At 40.8% G+C, this 22,966-nt stretch overlaps 2 protein-coding genes across 3 annotated transcripts; both read right to left on the bottom strand.

Moving 5' to 3' along the window:
- Positions 1-1,004: 1,004 nt before the first annotated feature.
- On the bottom strand, positions 1,005-11,303 carry LOC311488019 (potassium voltage-gated channel subfamily E member 2-like; the record flags this gene model as incomplete). The annotated part of the gene is made up of 4 exons (XM_084544522.1): positions 1,005-1,669; positions 1,944-1,988; positions 2,895-2,902; positions 11,249-11,303. The coding sequence occupies 4 exons, from the start codon at positions 11,301-11,303 to the stop codon at positions 1,337-1,339; spliced, it is 441 nt and encodes a 146-aa protein (XP_084400648.1). The 3' UTR covers positions 1,005-1,336.
- Positions 11,304-12,988: 1,685 nt separating this feature from the next.
- On the bottom strand, positions 12,989-20,874 carry slc5a3b (solute carrier family 5 member 3b). 2 transcript variants are annotated; one of them, XM_084544871.1, is made up of 2 exons: positions 20,698-20,874; positions 12,989-18,480 (listed from the first exon to the last, which is right to left on the bottom strand). In XM_084544871.1, the coding sequence occupies exon 2, from the start codon at positions 18,222-18,224 to the stop codon at positions 16,104-16,106; it is 2,121 nt and encodes a 706-aa protein (XP_084400997.1). In that variant the 5' UTR covers positions 18,225-18,480; positions 20,698-20,874; the 3' UTR covers positions 12,989-16,103. The 2 variants fall into 2 exon arrangements, with proteins under 2 accessions (XP_084400997.1, XP_084400998.1); XM_084544872.1 differs by lacking the exon at positions 20,698-20,874 and adding an exon at positions 19,110-19,145.
- Positions 20,875-22,966: the final 2,092 nt, after the last annotated feature.

Here is a 22,966-nt window from a genome sequence, read left to right as displayed (position 1 = left end):
GTGAGGACAAGAAACTGTGGTCATGATGTTTGGTGCTATAGCATGATGGCGTATCATGAGTGACAGCTCACGGGACAGTCTGCCAACAGGTGTGCAAAGGGCGAACAATCTGTAATGTTTAGGCTGAAGATGCTTCCGTGCAGGTTTAGCATATGCAAAGGTTGCATATACTCTGGTCTGTTTTTCTCCTTTCAAGCCTGAGCTCAAACTCCCATAAAAACTTTGCACTTAAGAACCAACTGTTTCTTTTCTACTCTACTGACACCACGGAAGCAGCTGTACTTCTATTTCTGTCCTCCTCTTTTTCATCTCCACTCTTGTCTCAAGTGCAACAGTTCAACAGTAGACCAGGAGTGCTGCTCTGCTGCCCTCTGGAGGTACAACTATGCATGAGGTGCTTGATCATGAAAGGCACAGAGAAGTCAGATGACAGTGGAGGAAAGGCCAAGTACTTCTTGCAACGCTATAAGATGTTCAAGCTCAGAATCACGTTGCAGTAGACACCTCTCTCCACAAAGATGAAAACCAGATGGAAGCTTTTGAAGAATAGGGAGAATGCATCTGGTTTGTGCTTTGGCAACTGATCTAGTTTTAATAAGTCAACCCGCACCGCCCCCTTAGGTCCAGCCGTGAGTTGACACTGAGAAAGTTCTTCTTCGTTTAGAACTTGACTTGTGACTCTTTCACGGAGTTATGATGTTACTACTATCACACTGCTACTTAGGTAAAGGTAAAGTGCTTTATTTGTCATTATACAACGAAATTGCATGGTCGGATGGAGGGTTAGTCCTGAGTCGCTGCGACCGAGCACACCACCACTGTGGACCAACCTGACCCGGTGCCTAGCACCCATGTTTTGATGATGTGAGGAAACCAGAGTGACCGGAGAAAACCCACGTAAACACCGCGGAGAACATGCAAACTCCACACAGAAAGGCCCTTGAGAATCGATCCCTCTCTGCCCCGGAGATTCGGACCGAGGACCTTCTTGCTGTGAGGCACCTGTGCTACCCACTGATCCACTGTGCCACTTACGAAGCAATGTTCTGCTGGAAACACAAAACACGGCCATATTCATAACAGGCCAGAAATGACTGCAAGTTGATTTCTTGAACTCAGTTGTGAGGAGTCAATCTTATATTTATTTTTTATTTTTTTATTTTACATAGCAGAATAGTCCACCATTTATTTCCATTCTCTCTCAGTTTACATGTAAAGTGTGTATGTGATCCATTACGGATTTTAGCTGATGGATGAAAAAGATAAAACAGTAGAAAACAAGTACAATATTCCTGGTACTGCTTGTGCAAGCAATGCTAACAGAGATTTGCTTGCATTATCTAGCTGCAAAGTTAGTGACGACGTCCTCCTGGTGTATCTGAGCAGTCCAGTCCTCCTTGATGTACTGGTGGTAGGGGTCATTGGAGTGCTCCCTCCTTTTGGATTTGACTGTGCTCACCAGGATGGCCACAACGATGAACGCAAACATGCCAATCATCACCGCCAGGTACCAGATGACGTCCCTGAAGTTCTCCTCGGCCATAGTCTTGTCCAGGGCGTTGGCTGTAGCCGTCACGTTTCGCCTCCAGTTGTCGAGGTAACGGCCCAACGCGCTGGTGAGCGACTCCTCCAGATTAAGGGTCAAGTTGGACCCACCAGATGCACTCGGCTGGTTGGAGGAAAAACTATTTCAGTACTATTTCCAGAAAGGTCTAAGCAAATTCTACTATATATGACTCTAATACTACACAACTTAGACTTGTGCAAACACGTGTGAAAGTATACAACATTTAAATCAAGATGTTTGTGAAATCTCACCAAATACCCATTATATACACAGTCATTTATGAAGGACGAAGTATTTAATAGTCAGAAATCATAATATTGTGTATTCATTTATGTAAGAGATACGGTTTGATTTTTCAGATTTATATTGTACCAACCTTTTGCCATAGCTTCGAAGGCCACATCATGAAATTGGTCAGGAGCTCAAAAGAGAATAGCGATTGAAAACAAAGAGATACCGACAGCGAGCGAGTAAGCGGTTCACTGCTTCACAGGAAAAATATCTTCAGTCACTGCGCACACTTTATTTACCCTTTTTAATCTTTCCTGCTTCCACCCTTGTGAGAGTATGTGTGTGTGTGTGTGTGTGTGTGTGTGTGGAAGTGGGGGAGGAGGAGTGTTCCCTGATAGTGGGGTACGACCTTGAAAATACTGATATTTCCTTCAGCTGATAAGCAAAAGGGAGAGATGGACGTCATCATAGACTGACAAAAACACACATTCAGAAAAAAATATATATCCACACATTTATATCCAAATACCAGCAGGAGGTGAAATGACTGGACATTAACCTGATTTGTTTGAGAACATCTGGCCACCTGTGTATTTATTCACCTGTAGTTCCTCGGCAGTCCGCACGGGGGTAGTAAAAATTAAGTATTCGTGTTTGCCATTTTGTAATTTTCCATTAGCTCTCCCTAGATGGCAGTATAATGCAACACAACTTGGAGCTATATGATTCACATGTTCTCAAGTTTTTAAGTGAAATGTAAAGAAATGTCTCCTTTGTCAGATTAGCACAGATTATCTTCCTCGTTTGCAAAAAAACAAATGATTTCTACAAGTACAAGGCGCATAATGAAAGAGAAGTGGGGTAATTTAAGGTGATCTGGGATGTATCAGTGACAGTAGCCAGGGCTCTTGCTCAAGGACACTTGAGCGCTGCATCTGTTTGCTTGCAAAAACGCTTGAAACTGTATCCCGCAAGAGTTTGAAGGGGTGGTGTATCTACCCCACGGAGCTGAAGAGGATGCCTCCCACCACCTCTGATCATTGCCAGACCATTTATGTTTTGCTATGCAGCGCCAGCGGGTGGACGCTATGCTGACTTTCTTTTCTGCAAACAGAAACAAGAGAAAAAGAGAAACAAAGAGCACAAAGAACACACTCAAAAAAAAAAAAAGGAACTAAATAAATGAGTTTGCATCTGGTAAATTTCCACTGCCTAAAGGGAAGAGAGAAACTAGAAAAGGTGAAAAGTGGAATAGGCTTTGCAAAGTGCCCTGTTTTTATCTGTAAGGGAGGGGAGTTTTATCTAAAATGCAAAAGCACTACTGACCTTGTAAAAGCTGGTGTCTTACTGTATGTCAATTGAGATTTCCATATGCAAATATTACAGAGAGAGAGAGATTTTGCTGAAGTGTACACACGAATCTCTACAATAACCCTACATTTTGTTTTGTTCCTATGCTAAAGTCTGGTCAGTTTTCAGACAGAATATTCCTGTTGGCTCAATGTGTGGAAAGTTTGTTACAACACAATATGTGTTGAAATGAACCGACAGCTGGGGACCAGAACATCTGATGCTTTTCACAATAAAGGATAGGGACACTGCATCAGTCAAAAGGACACTATCATCTTCTGTCATCAATTATCTACAGCTCAAATTCCTATAAAGGGTGCCTTGTTACAAATGCATCAGTGTTGAACCATTTGCACCTTTGCCTTTGTGAAATAATGGTATCCATTAATCTAAACTACACCACTTGCTCTGCCGGTCCTACTCTGTAAGCTTCCTACTCATATTTGCAGATAATATAATTTGTATATTCAAATTTTTTGTGATTGAAGACAAACATTTGAGTAAATTTGGAATATAATTAAAAAAAAATGTAAAAGTGCAATTCTCACTGGGTGTAAACAAATATGGATAGCAAAGCTATGACTGACATAATCAAAGGCCATATGACTGCATCATAAGACTGGCTGGAATAAACCTCAGTGGCCAGAGACTGACCAGAACGGTGTGGAAGCCCCACGGCAAAAGGCAGTGAAGCGCAAACCCCTGAAATGCAGATTAACAGACACACACCAAGTGTACTGTTCCTACTTTTGCACATACAATCTGTAGTTTTCTGATGTGCACTTTGTCTGTCTCATGACAGATGATAACATAATCATGACATAGTACAATCATGTCTTTGATGAGTCTACAGCTGGGTATAATCCTCTACGTTGTTAAAAACCCTGATATACATGTGCAGTTCAAGTGACTCATGCAGCTCTTACAGAATGTCATGCTGGAACTGGCCCGTAGTGAAAGTAATCCTCCATATCTTTCCATTCCTTGTTAGACCTTGGCAGATTATATTGTAGTACTTTTCCACTCAAGCACTCGAGGTATTTCTCTTGGATTGCCTCTCCCTCTTCCTGCTGCAGGTGATGATCAAGCCTGACCTGTAGCGAATGCAACTACACTTCCAGTGGCAATAAGGTTAATATTATTATGGTAATTAGGGATAACTTCATACTACCTTAAACGGGAACTACTGTTTTTTACAACTTGGACCTTATTTCTGGCATAAAATACGATCGTTTACTCACCTATATAACTTTGGTGTCATTTGTAGTTGTTTGTCAGATATTTAGATCCGTGTATATCCATATAGTGGAAGTGACTGGGGCACCGAAACGCAGCCTCTAAATAACGCATTATCGGCCGCGAAACTCGTTCAATTCACCAATTTTTTGTTATGATACGCTAGTGCTATTCCCCGTTGAGTCCTGAGTTACCTGTTATCTATTGGCAGCAGTTTGTTGTTCTTTGGCCAGCTGTTCCTCTCTCTGCCTCGGCATCCTCCTTTCAACGAGCTCCTCATCCGTATACTCTGGCTCAAAACGGTAAAGACATCCATCTTAAACAAAGTCGTCCCCTACAACCTCTGAATCGGAAAAATATTCAGCCATGTTGCAAAAAACTATCAGTAGCAAATTACAAGTAAACAAGCCTCACTCGGTGTGTGTGGCGCTCAGAGGTGACGCCATCCAGGTCAGAGGTTAGTAGGTCAATCTACAGACCCCGGATGATGATAACAGGGAACTCCGGACTCAACAGGGAATAGCACTAGCGTATCATAGCAAAATTTTGGTGAAATGAACGAGATTCACAGCATTCATTTAGAGGCTGCGTTTCGGTGCCCCAGTCACTTCCACTATATAGATATACGCGGATCCATATGACACCAAAGTTATATGGATGAGTAAACAATTGCATTTTATGCCAGAAATAAGGTCCAGGTTGTAAAAAAAACAGTAGTTTAAGTACAAATTATGGCGTTGCATGTGATGCTGCTGTAAGCTATCATTCTATCTATAGCTATCTGCTGTAAGCTATCATTCAGTCCAAACATCCAGTACAGTACAGTACAGTCTAATATGCATGTTCTAAGCAAAAGATCCTGAGTTATTTTTTAATGTCCACAAAGTGGCTGAATCCCAATCATGTTTTGAATACATCTTGGCTCCAAAAGAAACAATTCTTGCCATTTGTAGTGTTTGTTGATTTTAGTTGGCCTAGTTATTATTAGAATAACATTTTTTTCACGCTCTTCCCTTAACCTCAGCTCATGCCTCCAGCTCAAAACACAGGCCTAGCCAAGTGCATAATAACTGAGGAGTGTTTGTTGAACAGCTTTGTACGTGACCACAAAAAAAAAACAGTGCATGACAAAGGACCAAAGAAAGGTCCACTGACATATCTGTTAAGAGTTATTCCATTTACTCTTTTAATCTCTAAACTTTAATCAGGGTGCTTTCATTGTCAGTGTACCGTTGAGGGCATGAGAAAAGTAAAAATAAAAAGTTTACGACGTGATAATACAGAGGTGTTGACCCAGTGGAAATCCTCCTGTAGCGCTCCACTGTATGGGTGTAAGAAAAGATGTGAAACATTATTATGTCATAGTCCTTCTGTTTCGACTTGTACTAGAAGCTTACATAACGAGTAAAAACAATTGAAGTGGTTTCAGGTGGGCGGTGTTGTAGTGTAGTTTTGATAGCTTGTGATATTGTTGCTCATATTTATGGTCAACAAAGTGGATGGGACTAGCCACCATGTTTTTTTTTATTATTATTTTGATCTGTTTTTGAGCAGACACACTCTCTAAGACATCCGCTAACCTGACAAGCCAGTTAGCTGTAAGTTGCGACAACGCCACTGCTAGGCAACTGCTGGTGTCTAGAAACCACTGAGGCAATTTAGCAAGCTGACTAGAAGGTAATATGTAATATGTAATATGTATAGGGAAATGTATGATGTATGGGGACGGAGGGAATATCAACATTTTCCTCAGACAAATTATAAAACTACAAACAAAACTCCACAGTCTACCAAAGAAATTAATTTCAAGGCCTCCATTGTACCTGACAACTTGTGAACTCAGGCCTTTCCAAAACTTTCCACTTACAAGTTTGTGAATGTCACAAGATGGGGCTGTTCATGTGGTTTCTTCTCGTAAACATGGTTAACACAACCCCATCTGAAGACAGCATCCAAGTAACTGAGCCTTCTTAGGGTGTCCTGTGGTGTCTGGCAATGGGATGTTGTTAGTGGGGGCCTTTGGGTCCTATGGGTTGAAGGGAAGGGCCTCTGTGGGTCAGGCTTCTTCCACTGCATCCCACAGATACTTGATCAGTTTGGGATCTAGTGAATTTGGAGGTCAGGTCAACACCTTGTGCTGTTTTTCATGTTTTTGGAGTTGTGTCATTGATATGATGTGGGGGTGCCTGGTCTGGTCTAGGTTGGTGGTACATGTTTAAGTAACATCCATGTGAATGGCAGGTCCAAAGGTTTCCCAGCAGAATATTGCATTGTAAATTGTAAAATAAGACATGACACTCTGTTGAGACATGCGGTTGTGTTGAAAGCTGTTCAGTGTTTATTCATCCAGTGATGAGTGATCATGTTCCAGAAAACAGAGAACCATTAAAACATGAATTGAGAAAATCACCTTGCTTGACTGCAAGCAACTGCTACCAAGTTTGTCTGTTCATTTAGAGACGTGTTTTCAAGGAACACCTACAGATGGTTGCCAGTTTCTCACCTCTAGATTGAGTTCAGAGGACATCTCGGAAACCCAAAAGAGTTTTAAGTGATCAGTGCAGACTGATACGCAGGAGTGAGTAGCAATATGGAGAGTATTGTTGTGTTGGTTGAGTGCAAGTGTTTGGTGATGTCTTTGAGAAGGCCCAGTTCGATGCATGTAAACCACATATTAAAAAGAAGACCACCAATTTCTGCAATACATTTGACCCTGAACAGCATCAGTCAGTATGTCTGATTGGGTATGGATATAATGTACAGTTTATCAGAGGCTCTGAGTGGTCAGAAAACATTTGACAGATGGGGGAAAAAAACCTGCAGGAAATCAACTCTATAGAGGCAACTTTGATGATCAATTACAGTAGATGCTGTATACATTTACAAAGTCGTTGTGATTATTATTAAAAGTATATAAGTATAAATTAAAATAATAAGACCTACATATCACTAATTTAATAGATAATCCTGGATTTTTCTGACTTTTCTGACCTTCTTGTTGTGTGTCTAATTATGCTCACTAATACTGTATGAACTTTTACCACAGTAACACAACAATTGGACATTTAGCAAAATACAGTTTTTGTATTACAACACCCCTCCCAGACCAAGGTTATATTCCCAGGGAAATACAAAACATGGTACGAAGATACAATTCCACCCTTGTTTACCCAAGAGAAAAAGCAAAGGCTTGAAACATTACTCAGTCTTAAAAATTTCCATAAACCCTCACCTATTTTCTGGAAGCAGTAGCAGTGAGCTCAGTCACAGGGTAGTAACGGTCCATGTGATAAGGATTGTTTTTCCCCACAAATTATTACGTGCGAGAATGACAAGTGTTGATAAGGTTTTCTCCGTCACATATAAACTAGGCTGTTGTGTTTTTCTTTTTCAGCATATCATGTCAATAACTTACTGTGTCCATATCAGTGAACTCTTTATCAGCAGTTTACACTTGACATCCCAGAAGTAGTGTTGTCAATTTGTCACTGATCAAGAATGTCACTGGTCAGACAGAAAAGGGAGTCACTCGTGTTTGCCTCATTAATTCACAGTCACGGGTCCCCTAGACGCTAGACACCATTCTCCCTGCTGTTATTTCTAAAGGAGGTAAATATTTCCTTTTGCCACTAAAGCCCTATTCCATGGATTAAAGCCAGAATCCCAGGCATGCCGCCATAGTTTAGCCAGGGCTGTGAATGGGGAACGACAGGAATGCATTGACTATGTGTTTGCTGTATATTTGAAAGGTCACACCACATTCCCTACATGGCTGCTTCCGCTGTCACCCCAACAGGAATGAACAACAGAGGCTATTTTAAACTTTCCAAATGTCTTGTTAGCTGTGGGAGAAAAGCAAGCATGTTTTTAGAGATTAACATGTATCAAAGTTACATTAACAGTTAACTCACACCTGAAATCAAAATCTTTTGAGTTTCCTAGATGTCCTCTGAACTCCATCTACAGGCCAGAAACTGGCAACCATCTGTAGGTTTCCCTTGGAAATACGTCACTAAATGATCTGATAAACTTGGTAGCAGTTGCTTGCAGTGAAACAAGGTGATTTTTCTCAATTCATGTTTTAATGGTTCTCTGTTTTCTGGAACATGATCACTCATCACTGGATGAATAAACGCTGAACAGCTTTCAATACAACTGCATGTGTCAGCGGAGTGGCATGTCTTGGCGTGTTTTATTGACAGGCCGGGCTTCAACACATCACACAACCTCTGTAAGTTTTTACACTGACAGCTTTTACCTGTAGGATTAAAGGAACTGTATACTGTCGAGTAATTGGTCAAACAGAACACAATCAACAAAAAAGGATTACTGATACTGATGGGAGAGATAGAAATGTGCTTCCCTGTATGAGTGAGGAGGGATTGAAGGCCTGACAGTCACAATTCTTCCCCCAAACTGACTTTATTACTTACACCGCCACAACATTAAAACCGCTGGCAGGAGAAATAAATAACTTGTGACAATACAATGTTCTGCTGGGAAACTGTTGGACCTGGTGCTCGTGTGGCTGTTATTTAAAAATGTAGATAGACCAGACCGGTCACACCCACCACATAGCAATGACACTCCTTGATGGCAGCAGCCATCCCCAGCAGGATGCAGCCTGACACAGGCACACACACAAAAACGCTTTAGGAACAACTCAAAAAAACATGAAGAACAGCACAAGGTGTTGACCTGGCCTCCAAAAGTATCTGTGGAATGGCACAGGACACTCTCAGAAGGCCCATGTCCATTCTCTGATGACTCAGAACTGTTGTGGAGGCACAAGGGAGACCTACACAATATTAGGACGGTGGCCATAATGTTATGCTTGATCTGTGTATTTCTTTTGAACCTAGCTGTGTGCAAAGCTAGCACCTCCTCCAAGCTCAGCGAGATGTAATGTGCATAGCAGCTGGGGCAGACGATCACTAAAAGATCTTGAGACATACAACAAAAACACAAATCATAGACGTTAAGATAACACATGCACAACATTAAGAAAACCTGCATAAAGCGATAGAGCAGCTTTCCCAGTACAAAATGTACTTACATTAACCTTTACCTCATGGCCAACAGCACTACATTTTAATCAATACAAGTGTTTAGACAGCCAGTCCGAATTTAAACCTACTTTAAAAAAATAAAAACAACTCTATTACTGTAATATTGTGGTTGTAACCACTGAGGTAGGGCAGGGAGGATATAACGTAGCTTATCTCGTTGCTGTTTGTAAAGATATGCTTTTATTGTAGTGCCCTGTAAAATGAGTTTTAACATTTCTACACGTGTAAAGATTAAATAGTTTCATAAGTTGCAAGTTTTGACGGTAGGTTGGCTTTTTTTAAGCTGTTTTTCCCTTGCCAGACTTCACGGTTAAGCTAATTACTCAGAAGCATGCAGTCTTTTCATCGAAAAGGCCAGTAAAAATAAAACAGGCCCATAAACTGAAGCAATCATTTTTATGTGCACTTCAAAGAAAACGACTGTTACTGAATAACGATAACATGATATTTTTACGATACTTTGAATTTTTGCTGGAAGAAAACCCCAGCTGGTGACTTTGATTGTTTTAGGAAAATCTCTTCAATTCAGTAGAATAACTGTGCACTGGTGTAATGTCTTTATAAGACATATTACTTGATGTCATATGTGCAGAAACAGGGAGGACAAAAGCAAGTGTTTGGCTGATGCAAAGAAAATGTAGATTTCATTCATTCATCTTCTGTAACCGCTTGTCCTGTGAAGGGTCGCAGGAGGGCTGGAGCCTATCCCTGCTGTCATCGGGGCGAGAGGCGGGGTACACCCTGGACAGGTCTCCAGTCTATCGCAGGGCTAACACAGAGAGACAGACAACCATTCACACTATGGCCAATTTAGAATCACCTGTTAACCTAATGGGCATGTCTTTGGACGGTGGGAGGAAGCCAGAGTACCTGGAGAGAACCCACGCAGACACAGGGAGAACATGCAAACTCCACACAGAAAGGACCATGGATTCGAACCCGGGACCTTCTTGTTGTGAGGCACTCGTAACTGTCCCGCCCCAAAATGTAGATTTGTCTCTTGCAAACAGTATGTCCATGTGTCATATTGGTTTTGAGCTAATACACACAGTTTTGTGATTAACACGTATGTAGTAATCATATTTCATGGCTCCCCTGATTTACGTTTTCAGGCTGGAAACAGCCATCAATGTGCTGTTGCTGAAAAATACACATCGTCTTTGTAGTGGCCAGAAATTCTGACTTAAACCCGCACTAATACACTGTGGGCAGAAAAACAACTTTCCAGCTCAGAAAACGAGACCATCCCATGAGGAGCATGTGAATGCTTCATCAGGTCTGGAAAGTTTGTGACATGTTTTTTTACAGGCAAGGTCAAAGATACGGAAAATAATTCATTGTGTTAAAAAAATGCTCTTGGAAGGTGTCTATCTCTGCTTGTTAAAGGGCATCCATCCCAGATTGATTTGGTCTGACTGGGCACTTAGGAATCTTATAAAACTGGACCACAGATTGTATGGTTGGTTTTTTTATGGAAGGTGGTACAGTAAGAGGGCGTTAAACTAAACTCTAAAGTTTTAATGCAGAACTTGCTTTCACTGTGTGACCCCTGGTGACCTTTGCCATTATAGTTCCTCACAGTCAATAATGGGGGAGAAGTGATGAAAAATATGTGTTCAAAGATTTTGAATTAAACTAAGGAAACCAGAACATCACACTGTTAGCCAAGGAATGTTATAGCTAATAGTTAATGTTTAAAATTTAGGGATGTAACCTTGCTCCTAGCGTCTACTGATGGTCATTCCCTCTTATTTTACCTCAATAAACTCTGCATGTTTCGACAGAACCGACTCACCTTGACCCCAGTTACTGCCTGAGGCCTCATATTCACCATCTGTATCATCAGCCATTTGATTAGTGTCTAGATGTTCCTTTGTTTAACATCTGCCAAAACATTACCGACAAGAGATCACAATCTACAATAAGGAGACAAAACACTTACACAGAGAACAGGACACTGTATCTGTAAAGATTAAATAGATTATTGTATTATATTGGGTAAAATTCTGGTATATCATTCAGGCAAACCACCCGCATGTGTTGTTATATTTAACAACCTTAACATCTAATATTTGTAATATACACATTCCACGTGTACATTCTGGGTAGGTCTCAATGTTTAGATTAAATCTGAGAATATGTTTTCACACTTTCATATATGTTACACACAGCTGCTGTCAGACTGCAGTGCCCGTTGACTCGCTCCATCTAATCCATCCATTTCAAGCATTTGTCTCAGACTATTGTTCGTGTTTTCACTGTCCAAAATAGACAATGAACAAAGCATGGTCGGGATGCCAGTACTTTTCCACAAGGACAATATCATTAGTTTCCTCTTGGGAGCGATGGGGGAGGGCATGAGTCGAGTGGGGGCTGGAGGAAGGGGTAAGCGAAAAATGTGCGAGAGTGACCGGATTACATATTAATTCATCCAGAGTAGTTTGTGTCTTAGAGCAATGAGGTAAAAGAAAACGAACACAGGTCATTCTGCTCCACAGTTTTATTGAGGTTATTTTGCACCAGTAGAGAATCTATTTGCTCTGTGCTGCTATGTGAAAGGTATCAGTACACCTTCAGTAAAGGGTATTCAGGTCATTTATTTCAGTAAAACAGGCAATGCTACAACAGCGGCCATAAAGAAGACATCGTCAGCTCAGTTACAACCTTGTTCGGCATTTGATTTGCAATCAGTCATTTATTTGACACATGCCTGAAGCACGTACAGAGGTGCATTTCTTTCCCAGCAAACGTCTTTCCGCACATTCACAGTCATTCAGATTTACGGTTAGCTCAGTGATGCACGAACATGAATCACTTCTTTCTGCGCAGGTTGGCATCATTAAAGCAGAACTGTGCTCTTCCCAAACCGAAGAGAGGAACCGAAGGCCAGGTTTCTGGTGATACTTCAACGTGCCTGCTAAAAACCTGTCTCTAAAAGCAAGGTGATTTTACCTCAATTAATGCTTTAACCGCACGAGTCCCTTTTCAAGTGTGCATGCTACATTTTAACATGTTGCTGTGGCGAGTCATAGAACATCAGAGGTATGAGTCACTGTCTAAATAGGATTACAGTTCACGGCCTCTGAATACCACCCTCTGACTAAAAGAGATAGATTCAATGGTGTTGAACGTGTCACTTTTAAAAACAGGGTATTAGCCAAAAGATTACCTAACTACAGAATATGGTGTAAAATTATTGCTTAACATTATGCGTATTGGAGTCTGTGCTTCATACCAATGAGAAATGCATGCTGAAAGATGATTTTTTTAAAATCCACTCTTAAGTATGGAAATTTAAAGAGGTGTGAGGTTTGGTCAGCTAAGGGGAATAAAAGGATGTAAGGAGCTAAACTGGTAAGAAGCGGAGATTTATACGCCACCGATTCAAGCTTTTTTTATTGGTTGAATCCTGTGGCAAGAAGCCTGGAATCGCCCAATCCTTGTCTGGCTTTGAGCAGATTAATAGGGCCTTGCTGGGGTTTTATGTAATCCTGGTAAACAATAACAGTACAGTATATGTTACAGTACAGTATATGTTAACAAGATTTAAAAACAGCTTCTTCCCAAACGCAATAGTCTTCCTAAACAAACACTGCTAAACCCAGCCACCTACTGTCACCTCTTGCGCTTTAATAGTTGCACTATTTGATCATTGCTCTGTTTTACTCTTTTTACTGTGTTTTATATATGTCCTGATAGTGTGTTTTATATATGTCTTGAAATGTTTATTTATTGTATGTATGCACCCAGTGGAGTAGCGCTCCTAATTTCGTTGTATTGCAATGTACAATGACAATAAAGGCATTCAATTCAATATAGGAAACACTGAAAGGGAAAGTTTTATTTTTTTCGTTTTTTTTTTACAACCCAACCCCAATGTGAATTCCTTCATCGCGCCAGAGTTTTGAAAACATCTCAATCACCACACACAGGATTTCAACACATCGCACTGAAAACACAATGCATTATTTAGAAGTTGTAATAAACTGATAACCACACGAGAGGATTTGCAAAGTGGCGTACACAAATACTAAATTAAAACTGTTAAGCAATTTCTGCGAAACAGATGCTTAGACTCAGAGGCGCAGCTCATCAACAGGCAAGGCAGGCAACTGCCTGATGCAACAAGCCAATAGTGGGGCCCCCATCTGACACAACTCTGCGCACTCAATCCAGTTACATGATGTGTGCATGATTTTTTTAGGAAGTCATGTATGTGAATGGCGCCCAATATGAAACATAAGTTATCCCTCTGGGAGTTAAAAGAATGCAATAGTTTTTTTTTTACTTTCGTTAAAATGACATTTTTTGCCTAAGGCCCCAGTAGACTAGAAACACCTCTGCTTAGGATTCATTCATTTTGGAATCAACTGATCCCATGGTCGATATTTATTATGGTGCAATCTATATGGTCTATATTTTCTGGTGCAATTGAACACAAGTCAAAAAAGCTGCTCCCTTTACAGGAAACTAATAGCACATTATCATGCCTCTGTGGTAATTTTTATTTGTTGAACAAAATATGAAGAACAGAAACAACATTTGTCTTTTGGTCTTCCCAGGAACTTTATTTTCAGGTTCTAAAAATAAAATCCATAAAAATAACAATGTATAATCTCTCAGAAAGAAACTAAAGGTTTTAAAGCTCTTTCCCAAACAGCCATCATCTCTTATCAGTCATTCGTATTATGCATAATTTATGCCTGCCGTTGATAAGGACTGGCCTGTTGGAATATAACACTGACATTTTGGACCGAGGTCATACAACACTGGAGTCCAAAACACACACAAACACAGTATTATTCCTTTATCTTCTGAATTCTGAGGTTTTAATGGGCGACGAGTTACGCTGTGGGATTAATGACCACATTCCAGAAGGCCAGCAACTTTATGCGTTATGGTGTAATTAACCTTGATGATGTCATGACTTAACGCGTTCAGCTAATCCAGACACAAATAATTGAAATGTCATTTATGTTTTGCACGATCAACCTCCGCTAACTCAAAACATACTACTATGAGAAAGCTGATTTATGACATGGCTTTAAACAAATGTGGTGTTCACTGCACACAGTTCTTAGGACATGAAAACAACAGGTTTTTGTGTTCTTTGTCTTGTTTGTTTCTTTTCCACTTAAGCGTTGCACACTAAGACACAGTTGGTAGGAGGTTCATAAAAGATGCACTTGAAACTAGATTAGATGCATTTCGGCACTGCAGTGCACTAGAAATACATTGACACACAGTAGATACACAAGACATAGCTTACTACAGAAGAAATGTGTATTGCGAATGATGCAATGAGCCCTGAAATATAGTGTACACGACATAATGCAACAGACTCAACACGTTTTCCAATTATGCGAAACATGAAATGAGATATGCATAAAAATATAAACTGATACAGAATCATGAGCATTGGTACTTGTGGCTTTTTGTTATGATACAATAGTAGTGCATTAAAAGCTGTATGTATATTGGTTCTAAACTATAACACAGAATACAGCCACGCACACACACAAAAAAAAATAAAAAATAAAAACACAGTAGTAGAAAACACAGTATATAAACCATTAAAAATTACAGCTGCAGATATGACTGGAATTTGGTCATTGGTGACAACTTGCACAGTCAAATGTACCATCTATATTACCTTCTTCCTTTTATGACTGGAAAAGAAAGATTTTTAATCTTGTGCTTCTTTTTCTTTCTTTCATGTGCTAAAAAACAACATGTACATACTCAAAATACCAAGTATTAACTGTAAGCTTGAATAAAACATTTTAAATGCAACAACTCCAGTAGGCTAAATCAAACCGACAGTCTTAATGATCACCAAAAACATAATGGCCATATGCTACACACGCATGGAAGCAGTTCTTCATAGCACTTAGTATTAATTCTTGTTTTCCAAAATTCATAATGGATCACTTATAGAAACAGAGGCTTGGGTTTCATTTCTAACCATTCTCTCAAGCAAGAAGCCTAAAATTACCATTGAGGGAACAATGAAAATAATAAATAAAAGAAAAATCACATACTTGAAGTGCTATTGATGTAGCTTAATAATAAGAATAAGTATAATCAGTGTTAAGCAGCCAAAACTTGTACAGAACTGTCATGGCCTACAACCTATAAGGGAGTTTAAAATTACTACAGAGAAACATGTATGTATGCTACCACCAGCAGCTAAGCCTACAGTCCCTATCAAAAAAAAAAAAAAAGGCTTAAATCACATGATACAGTTGGATTTCACAATTTAAAAAAACAAAAAACAACAAAGACAGGTGCATATGTCAAATAAGGCAAATATTCAATTCACTTGGAGTACAATTCTAGAAATCCCAGGAGATATTTTGAATGCGGAATTAACAACAAGCGCTGTACAAAAAGGACACGCTAGTGCCAGATTCAATGTCATAGAGAAGTACAACTTTTTCCATGTACAGGCTTTAATCATTTCAAAAAAATGATTAGAATAAGCTTAGATGCCTGTTAAGGAGCTACAAAAGACAACTGTAAATATTACAGACACAACTTCTCAAATCTGTGAAAACGTCAATGTTTGTAACAGCCCCACACCTCCCACATGTCCTCCGCCTTTATAAAAGCCCTCGCACAAGTCCCTGTTAGTGCAGTGCAGAGTTCAACTACAGTGAGAAATAAACAAACATGAAGATGCCCACAGAGCAGACAAATAGCAGCCCCAAGTTGAGAAAGAGTTTAACTCTAGGTGGCTCATACAGCATCTCTGCAATGACCGTTGGATTTTCCCGCAACATGCTCTGTTCTCCTTCCTTGTATCCACAAAACCAGTCCATTAACCGCATGAACCGGCTCCTCTCCCCATTACCATGGCAGCCTTCCTCTGCTCTGATCATCTCCATCCTTCCATTACTGAAACATTCTGCAGGGGTGCTGGCAGGGGATGTTTCTGTACTTGGGGTTGCTGGGTCATGATCAGTGGATGGGACTAGAAGTTTGATATCTGCCCCATCCAAACACCTCTCCTTTCTGACATCAGGGGACATTTCTTCATGGGGCCTTCCATCGCCATTGCAATGGCTCTTCGTTAGTTGGTGCATTTCCTCTCTGTCTTTTGCGGGAACTTTTTCAATATTGTGGAGGCCCCACACTGTGGTGGTGCGCACCTGCTCTACATCCGGTGGAGAGGTGCACAAACTGACAGTCACTGCCACTAATCCAGAAATCCAAAACAACCCGGCTGCAAAATACATGTAATGAACATGAACAATGAAGGCAGGCCTATTATCTGGCTGATCACAGCGAGGCTGGCGGTAGATAAAAGCTAGGATCAGTCGCACTGTACCTAGCGTGAAACCAGTCATGCCTCCCCAAAAAGCACCTTTCTCGTTACAACGTTTCCAGAAGACACCTAGCAGGAAAAGGGCTGCAATTGGTGGAGTGAGGTAGCCAGCGACTTCCTGGATGTACAAGTATGTCTGTCCACCTTGCATCTCGATTATGACAGGGACCCAGGCAATGCTGATAGCCACCATGAGCACAACAAACATGCGGCCCACAACCAGCAGCTCACGCTGAGACGCCTTCTTCCGAACAGTTTGGTAGATGTCCAGTGTGAAGATCGTGCTTGAGCTGTTGAAGATTGAGTCAAGATCGCTCATCAGGGCAGCGATCATGACTGCCATCATAAGACCCCTGAGTCCCACAGGCATCACTGCCATAACCAGGCGTGGATAGGCAATGTTTGAGCAGCCGGCATGAGAACCGCACACGGCCATGCAGTGCTCTGGCCCGATGCAGGCAATGTCATCTGCAAACATGATGCGGGAGATCATTCCTGGAATGACTATCACAAACATGGGCAGGATCTTGAGAAATCCAGCCATGAGTGTTGAGCCTTTGGCGTGAGCAATGTTCTTTGCGGCTAGTACTCTCTGAACAATGACTTGGTCCGCGCACCAATACCAAATAGATGCAGGTGTCTGGCCAAGAATGAATCCTGGCCATGGGATGTCTTCATCCAGTGGACCTCGAAGGATGCGGAGGGAGTCCGGTTTAGGGTGAATACGACAGGAAGGTGAATAAGTGTAGTTCCCAGTGGCCATTATAGCAGAAACATTAGGAACTGCCTGCATGTACTTAGTTCTGACACCCTCAAGCCCACCCACTTTGATTAGGCTGATAATGGTTAGGGTTAGGGCTCCACCAATCATCAACACTGCCTGAAGGGCATCTGTGTACAGCACTGCCACCAATCCACCAGTGACAGTGAGTAGAGCAGTCATACTAATGAGCAGAACAACAGACAAATACAGGTTCCAACCCAGGGACTCCTGAATAAAGAGAGCTCCAGCATACAAGTCCACAGACAGCTTGGTAAAAATGTAAAGTAACACAGACAAGAAAGCAAAGTAAACTTTTAGCCTGTTGCCACCGTAGCGTTTCGATAGGTACTCAGGCATGGTGTAGACTCCTGAGTGGATATACACAGGTATAAACACCCAGCCCAGAAGCTGCAGAAGTAGAATTGCATTAAACTCCCATGCTCCAACAGCGAAGCCACTTGCGGCTCCAGACCCAGCCAGGCCTATGAAATGTTCACTGCCAATGTTACTGACGAAGAGTGATGCTCCTACTACTATCCATGTCATGGAGCGTCCAGCCAGGAAGTAGCCACTCACCGTGCTGCGGTTGGCTTTCCACATGGCAAAAAACCCGATGACTAGCACCAGGACAAAATACAGTGCTACCACAGCTATGTCCGCTGCCTCCATTCCAGGGCCCATTTTTACAGGTTACTTTAAAAAAAATCTCTCTGATGTAAACAGCTATATAGTCAAGGCTATGGATGTAATTTACAAAAAAGGAGCAATGGAAGTGCTCTGCTTTGGTTTGCTGTCTGGATGGAAGCGTAGGATCCACCGTCAGGTCAAATACACTAGGTGTGCTTCGGATGGGGTTATCCACCGGCACTGAGGTCGTTCTACTTTTAGCGGAGGATGTTGTAGACTTCTGGTCTAGAAAAGCCTACAGTTAACATTCCTGCAAGACAGCAAAGACAAACACCTCATTAGAGCCTTGATTTGAGAGGACAAAACACTGAACACAAAAGTGTTACATTTAACAACAGCCTCACTGACAACAGAATAGAAACACAAAGTGATGTTTATATGTTATTAGTATCAAATTGAACATCACATTACAATCCACAACATAAGATTGGCAAAATCACTAATGGAAAAAACACCATAAAAAAAGTCAAATTACTCTATAAACCAAATAAAATAAGAACAGGCTCATTTGAATTTATTCGGTTTTGCAACTGCCAGCGCAAGTCATTGGGTTTAACCTTCCTATTACTTTTCTCCTTAACCCGTTTTAAACAGAAACTCCATTCCACTGTGAAAACTTCAAAGAGACATTATGTAAGACATCACAAAGGTTTTAAACATTACCCAATATGCAGCCAGACTGTTGCCTTATACAAAATTGCCCAATTCAACGACAGCCATTGTATGCTGGTACCTCCAACAGAATTGTGCCATTCCATTATGGCTTAGACCACGAATAAAGTAAAAGGGATGAGATGCAACAGCCGACTTCCGTAATCCCACAAAACAAGGAACATTTAAAAAAAGGTCATTGTTTTTATTTTATCACACTATACACACCTAAAGCCGATTCACTGACATCATCCGTTGCTAGCCTAGAAATAGAAAATCCAGTTAGCTCAGGCTACAATCTATAGTTCAATAAATATGCGCAAAAGAATCCAAATTCAACACACACTTGTGAGATAATAATAAAATGGGTCAAATTAAATTCCTATGTCAGCAAAAAGTAGTATGCAAGGGGCTGTGTGAGCACATCTGTTTTCTGTCAATGTGACACACACAAACACACACTTGGACGTCTGGCCTCTCTGGAGGTTTCAGCCTGCCATGCATGGTAGAAAATAACCCCACGCTTTCGTCTTCACAGCCATGCTTTATGCATAACCAACCCTTCTCTATAAAAGAAGTCTTTGTTTTCATTTTACCATCTCATCGACACTCCCGTGTTTTCACCATGAACTGCCCAAGAGGCTCTGGCTCTGAAATACAGCAAGGTCATTCAATAGATAAATATAATTTCATTTGCAGTGTTATATGAAGCAGGATTCATAACATAACCACCATCCCTGCATGCCAGGACCTACTTACATAGCTATTCACTGAGTCCAATGGCCCAAAAAATAAAACCATAGAGCTGCCAGAGCCACTACTAAGTTAAGCAAGTGACTCATACGTCAGGTTTAAGCAGAAACAATGCAGGCAATTCTTTTATTCTTCCCCTCTCTGCTAAAGAATTGGCAGAGCAAGCAATTAACTTCCACCGGGTAAAACTTAAGCTCTGTTATGTGAATGTCTGTACCAGGTAGTCAAAAGGAGTTACGCCAAAACAAACCAGCCCTGACATGTAGGTGTTAACTCCAGTGAGATAAACTAACGGGACCCAGAGGTATGGCAGAGCCCAGAGTGCACATAACAATTAAACCCAAGACTTCTGAAGTTACCCTGTCCGCGCACATTTCACATGAATGTCACTCTTGCGCAGGTTAACATAACTTAAAATAAGACAGTAAATGCTCCAGGTTTGTTTTCTATTATAATACGGTAATAATGTAAATTATGATATCCAGGTTGAAGTGCAGGTAAGAGGGGGAGGTTACATAATGGATAGCTGGCATGCAGAACAATGCTTGCTTAATTAATGGTCACATGTGGCTGATGGTGTCTTTGTGAACACAAGGAAGAGGCGTCACCAGCCCGCTGCCACTGTAGGCGGAGATGCACCAATCAGGTGAAAGGAAATTTCTAGAAAAGCCACTCATTCATTCAACTGCGAAAGCTGCGCATCTTCAAAGACTCCTCGGTTTTTTTTTTTTTTTTTTTTTTTTTGTTCTTTTTACTCATCCCTGCCCTGAAGGAGTCGTATGCGGGTATTTAACACGATACAAATACATCGGACAGATAACGCCGCTCGTGCGTCTCCTCTAAAATGTCTGTGGCACGTCTTCCTGGCTGACGTCAGCGCTAAAATATAGGTCTGGTGTCAGGTTTGACGAGATAATTAGTGATAGAGGGCTGCCACTGCCGACCTTCACGGGGTTAAATCACCGTATACGACCACACATTTAAATGATGAATTAAAATGAAAATAAAAACAAAGGTTACATACAGACTCACCGGCCCCACTGTCAAAACACTAAACATGTACCTTGTGAGCTAGTGTTAGCAGACGCGCTAAAGATGCTAAAACTCCACGCCCCATGGGGGAGATGTGAATGAAGAAGATGAAGGTGTAGCGGCTCTCTTCTTCTTAAGATGTGCTGCTTCTTCGACCCACGCAGATCTTCCTCGTTTCTGGTTTGGCGCTAACAGCCGGGTGCGTCCTCTGAGTTTCACAGAAGATGTGATGCCTCTGACAACAGTGCCTTTCCTCCTTAAATTCCACGCCCCACACGTGTAAAACACTCGTGACGCGACTGAAAACGCCCACTAGAAATTGTCTTAGCCAATTATCTGTGTTTATAACAGCCTAAAGAAAAAAAAATGGTTAGTTACGTTTTAAGCAACTAAGTAACCGTCATTCAAAACTAGTGTCCACGCACGCGTACCTTGTTGTATGTTTTTGCACTTTGCATAATACTTTTAACTTGTACTAAAAATTAAATTAGGCTACTTATATCAAACTGATGCAAACTGGGCAGTGACACCTCTACTACATATTTATGAAAATGAGGATGGCATGTGTGCAGAGGTATTTGCACATGTTGGTAATCATTAAACTGCAGCAAGTTATCCAAATATTTTTATTATTATTATTATTATTAACCTAAGCATACTTATCCACAAATAGGTGGCACCTGAAATAACACAGCTGTCTTGTGTCTTATCACAGAAACTACTAGAAACGCCTGTTCTGGCTGATTAGTCTTAAGTGGTAAGCAGATTTAAGGTGACGTTTGTAATCTGGAAGAATCTAGAAGCTGACAGTCTCTTTAACAATGAATGAGGTTGGTTTCATTTTGACTTTGTTTCAGCTGCAGTTTCTCTGCAGCCTCAGGAATTTCAATATCTGTAGTAATGCCCGTTTTTATACAGTTACGCAGACTCAGCTTTTGCTGCGACACATGTTTTCATTTTACAAGAGACCTGGCACGGGTGAAGCTATTCATCGGAAAGCATCGGGCCTGTGATCAAGAGGAAATAGTTGACATTTTAGAGCAACAGGAGTAAAACCCACCACATAGAGTCTACGGACACCTAATCTGATGGCACTATAGTGCCATCAGTGAATTGCAGCGTGATGCTGTTTCTCAAGGTTAAGCAATATGAGGTTTAATCTGTTAAATTAAAAATCATGTTGCATTAAATATGGGATTTGATCTCTAATTCACACCATACAACAGCACCTCCAGTGAAATATGAAAAGGAACGACTAAAAATAAAGGTGAAGGTGTCCTGATTTCTATTCAAACTCCACGTTTCAGCTCACATAATCACTATATACAACAATGGCATGTGTTAATGTTTAATATATATATATATATAAGGTTGGTGCTTTTGTGTGTGTGTTTCAGGCAGGTTGTATGATTTAATGGTAAAGACCCTCTCCCACTGAATAATACAACATAAAGTCAGGTTGTCATGATCAGGCTCATTGTAATAAGCATAATAGCAGCTTTCTCAGCAGTCAGTTGAGAATATGGTTAAATTGGTTGACTTCCAGCAAAACATCTTACAAAGCAGCCTCAGCTGAGCTCTGCATACTACAGGGGGGAGGGAAACTGTGTAAATTTCCACTCCATATCTTGGAAATTTCCATTTCACGTCAAACTACGTTTCCCAGCATACCTTGCGCGGCTGAGCTGCGTAGTTGATGAGCGACGGGTTTGTTGTTCGGCAGAAGAGGAAGTATGAATTCGGTTTCTTATTTGCGTTTTTATTTTTAATCGCTGTGAACGTCCACTACATTTATTTTATTTGATTTATTTATTTATTTTGGAAAGCTCACTCGTATTTCGACTGCATCATTGTTAAATGTAAGCAAGCAGTGGATTGTCATGTGAATAACACAGTGTCTGAGGCGATGCTTTACATTAACTGTGGTGTGAATTAATAAGTTAAAGGCGTGAATTCTTTGCATTTTATTTGTTTACAACACGTGTTACTGGGAGACACTGGAGCCAGGCTTTTTCAATGGATTGCGGTGACCTGTTATGTTATGTGTCTAAAACTATAGAAAAACGAGCTTTTACTCAGCAACAAGCATAATTTAACCACCTGCTTCTAAGACATTAGTATATTCAAGTAGGGTATAAAATACAAAGCCCCAGAAGAAATCAAATAACTGAATAAACAAGCCTATATGGGGCATTTAAGACTACTATAATCAATACAAACCCTGTGGTTTGTAGCACTATTGGACAAAAAAGTGCTGTCAATACATTTTCTATTTGACAACCCAGTTTAAGTCAGACTCA

The sequence above is a fragment of the Chelon labrosus genome (assembly GCF_963514085.1).
Source record: "Chelon labrosus genome assembly, chromosome: 5".
Lineage (NCBI taxonomy): Eukaryota > Metazoa > Chordata > Actinopteri > Mugiliformes > Mugilidae > Chelon > Chelon labrosus.
Note: the sequence above shows the minus strand (reverse complement) of the source record. Positions and strands in the feature narration are given on the sequence as shown.

What these genes read in the sequence shown, in the direction of transcription:
- slc5a3b (XM_084544871.1), bottom strand. Translation starts at nt 18,224, where the DNA reads ATGGGCCCTGGAATGGAGGCAGCGGACATAGCTGTGGTAGCACTGTAT.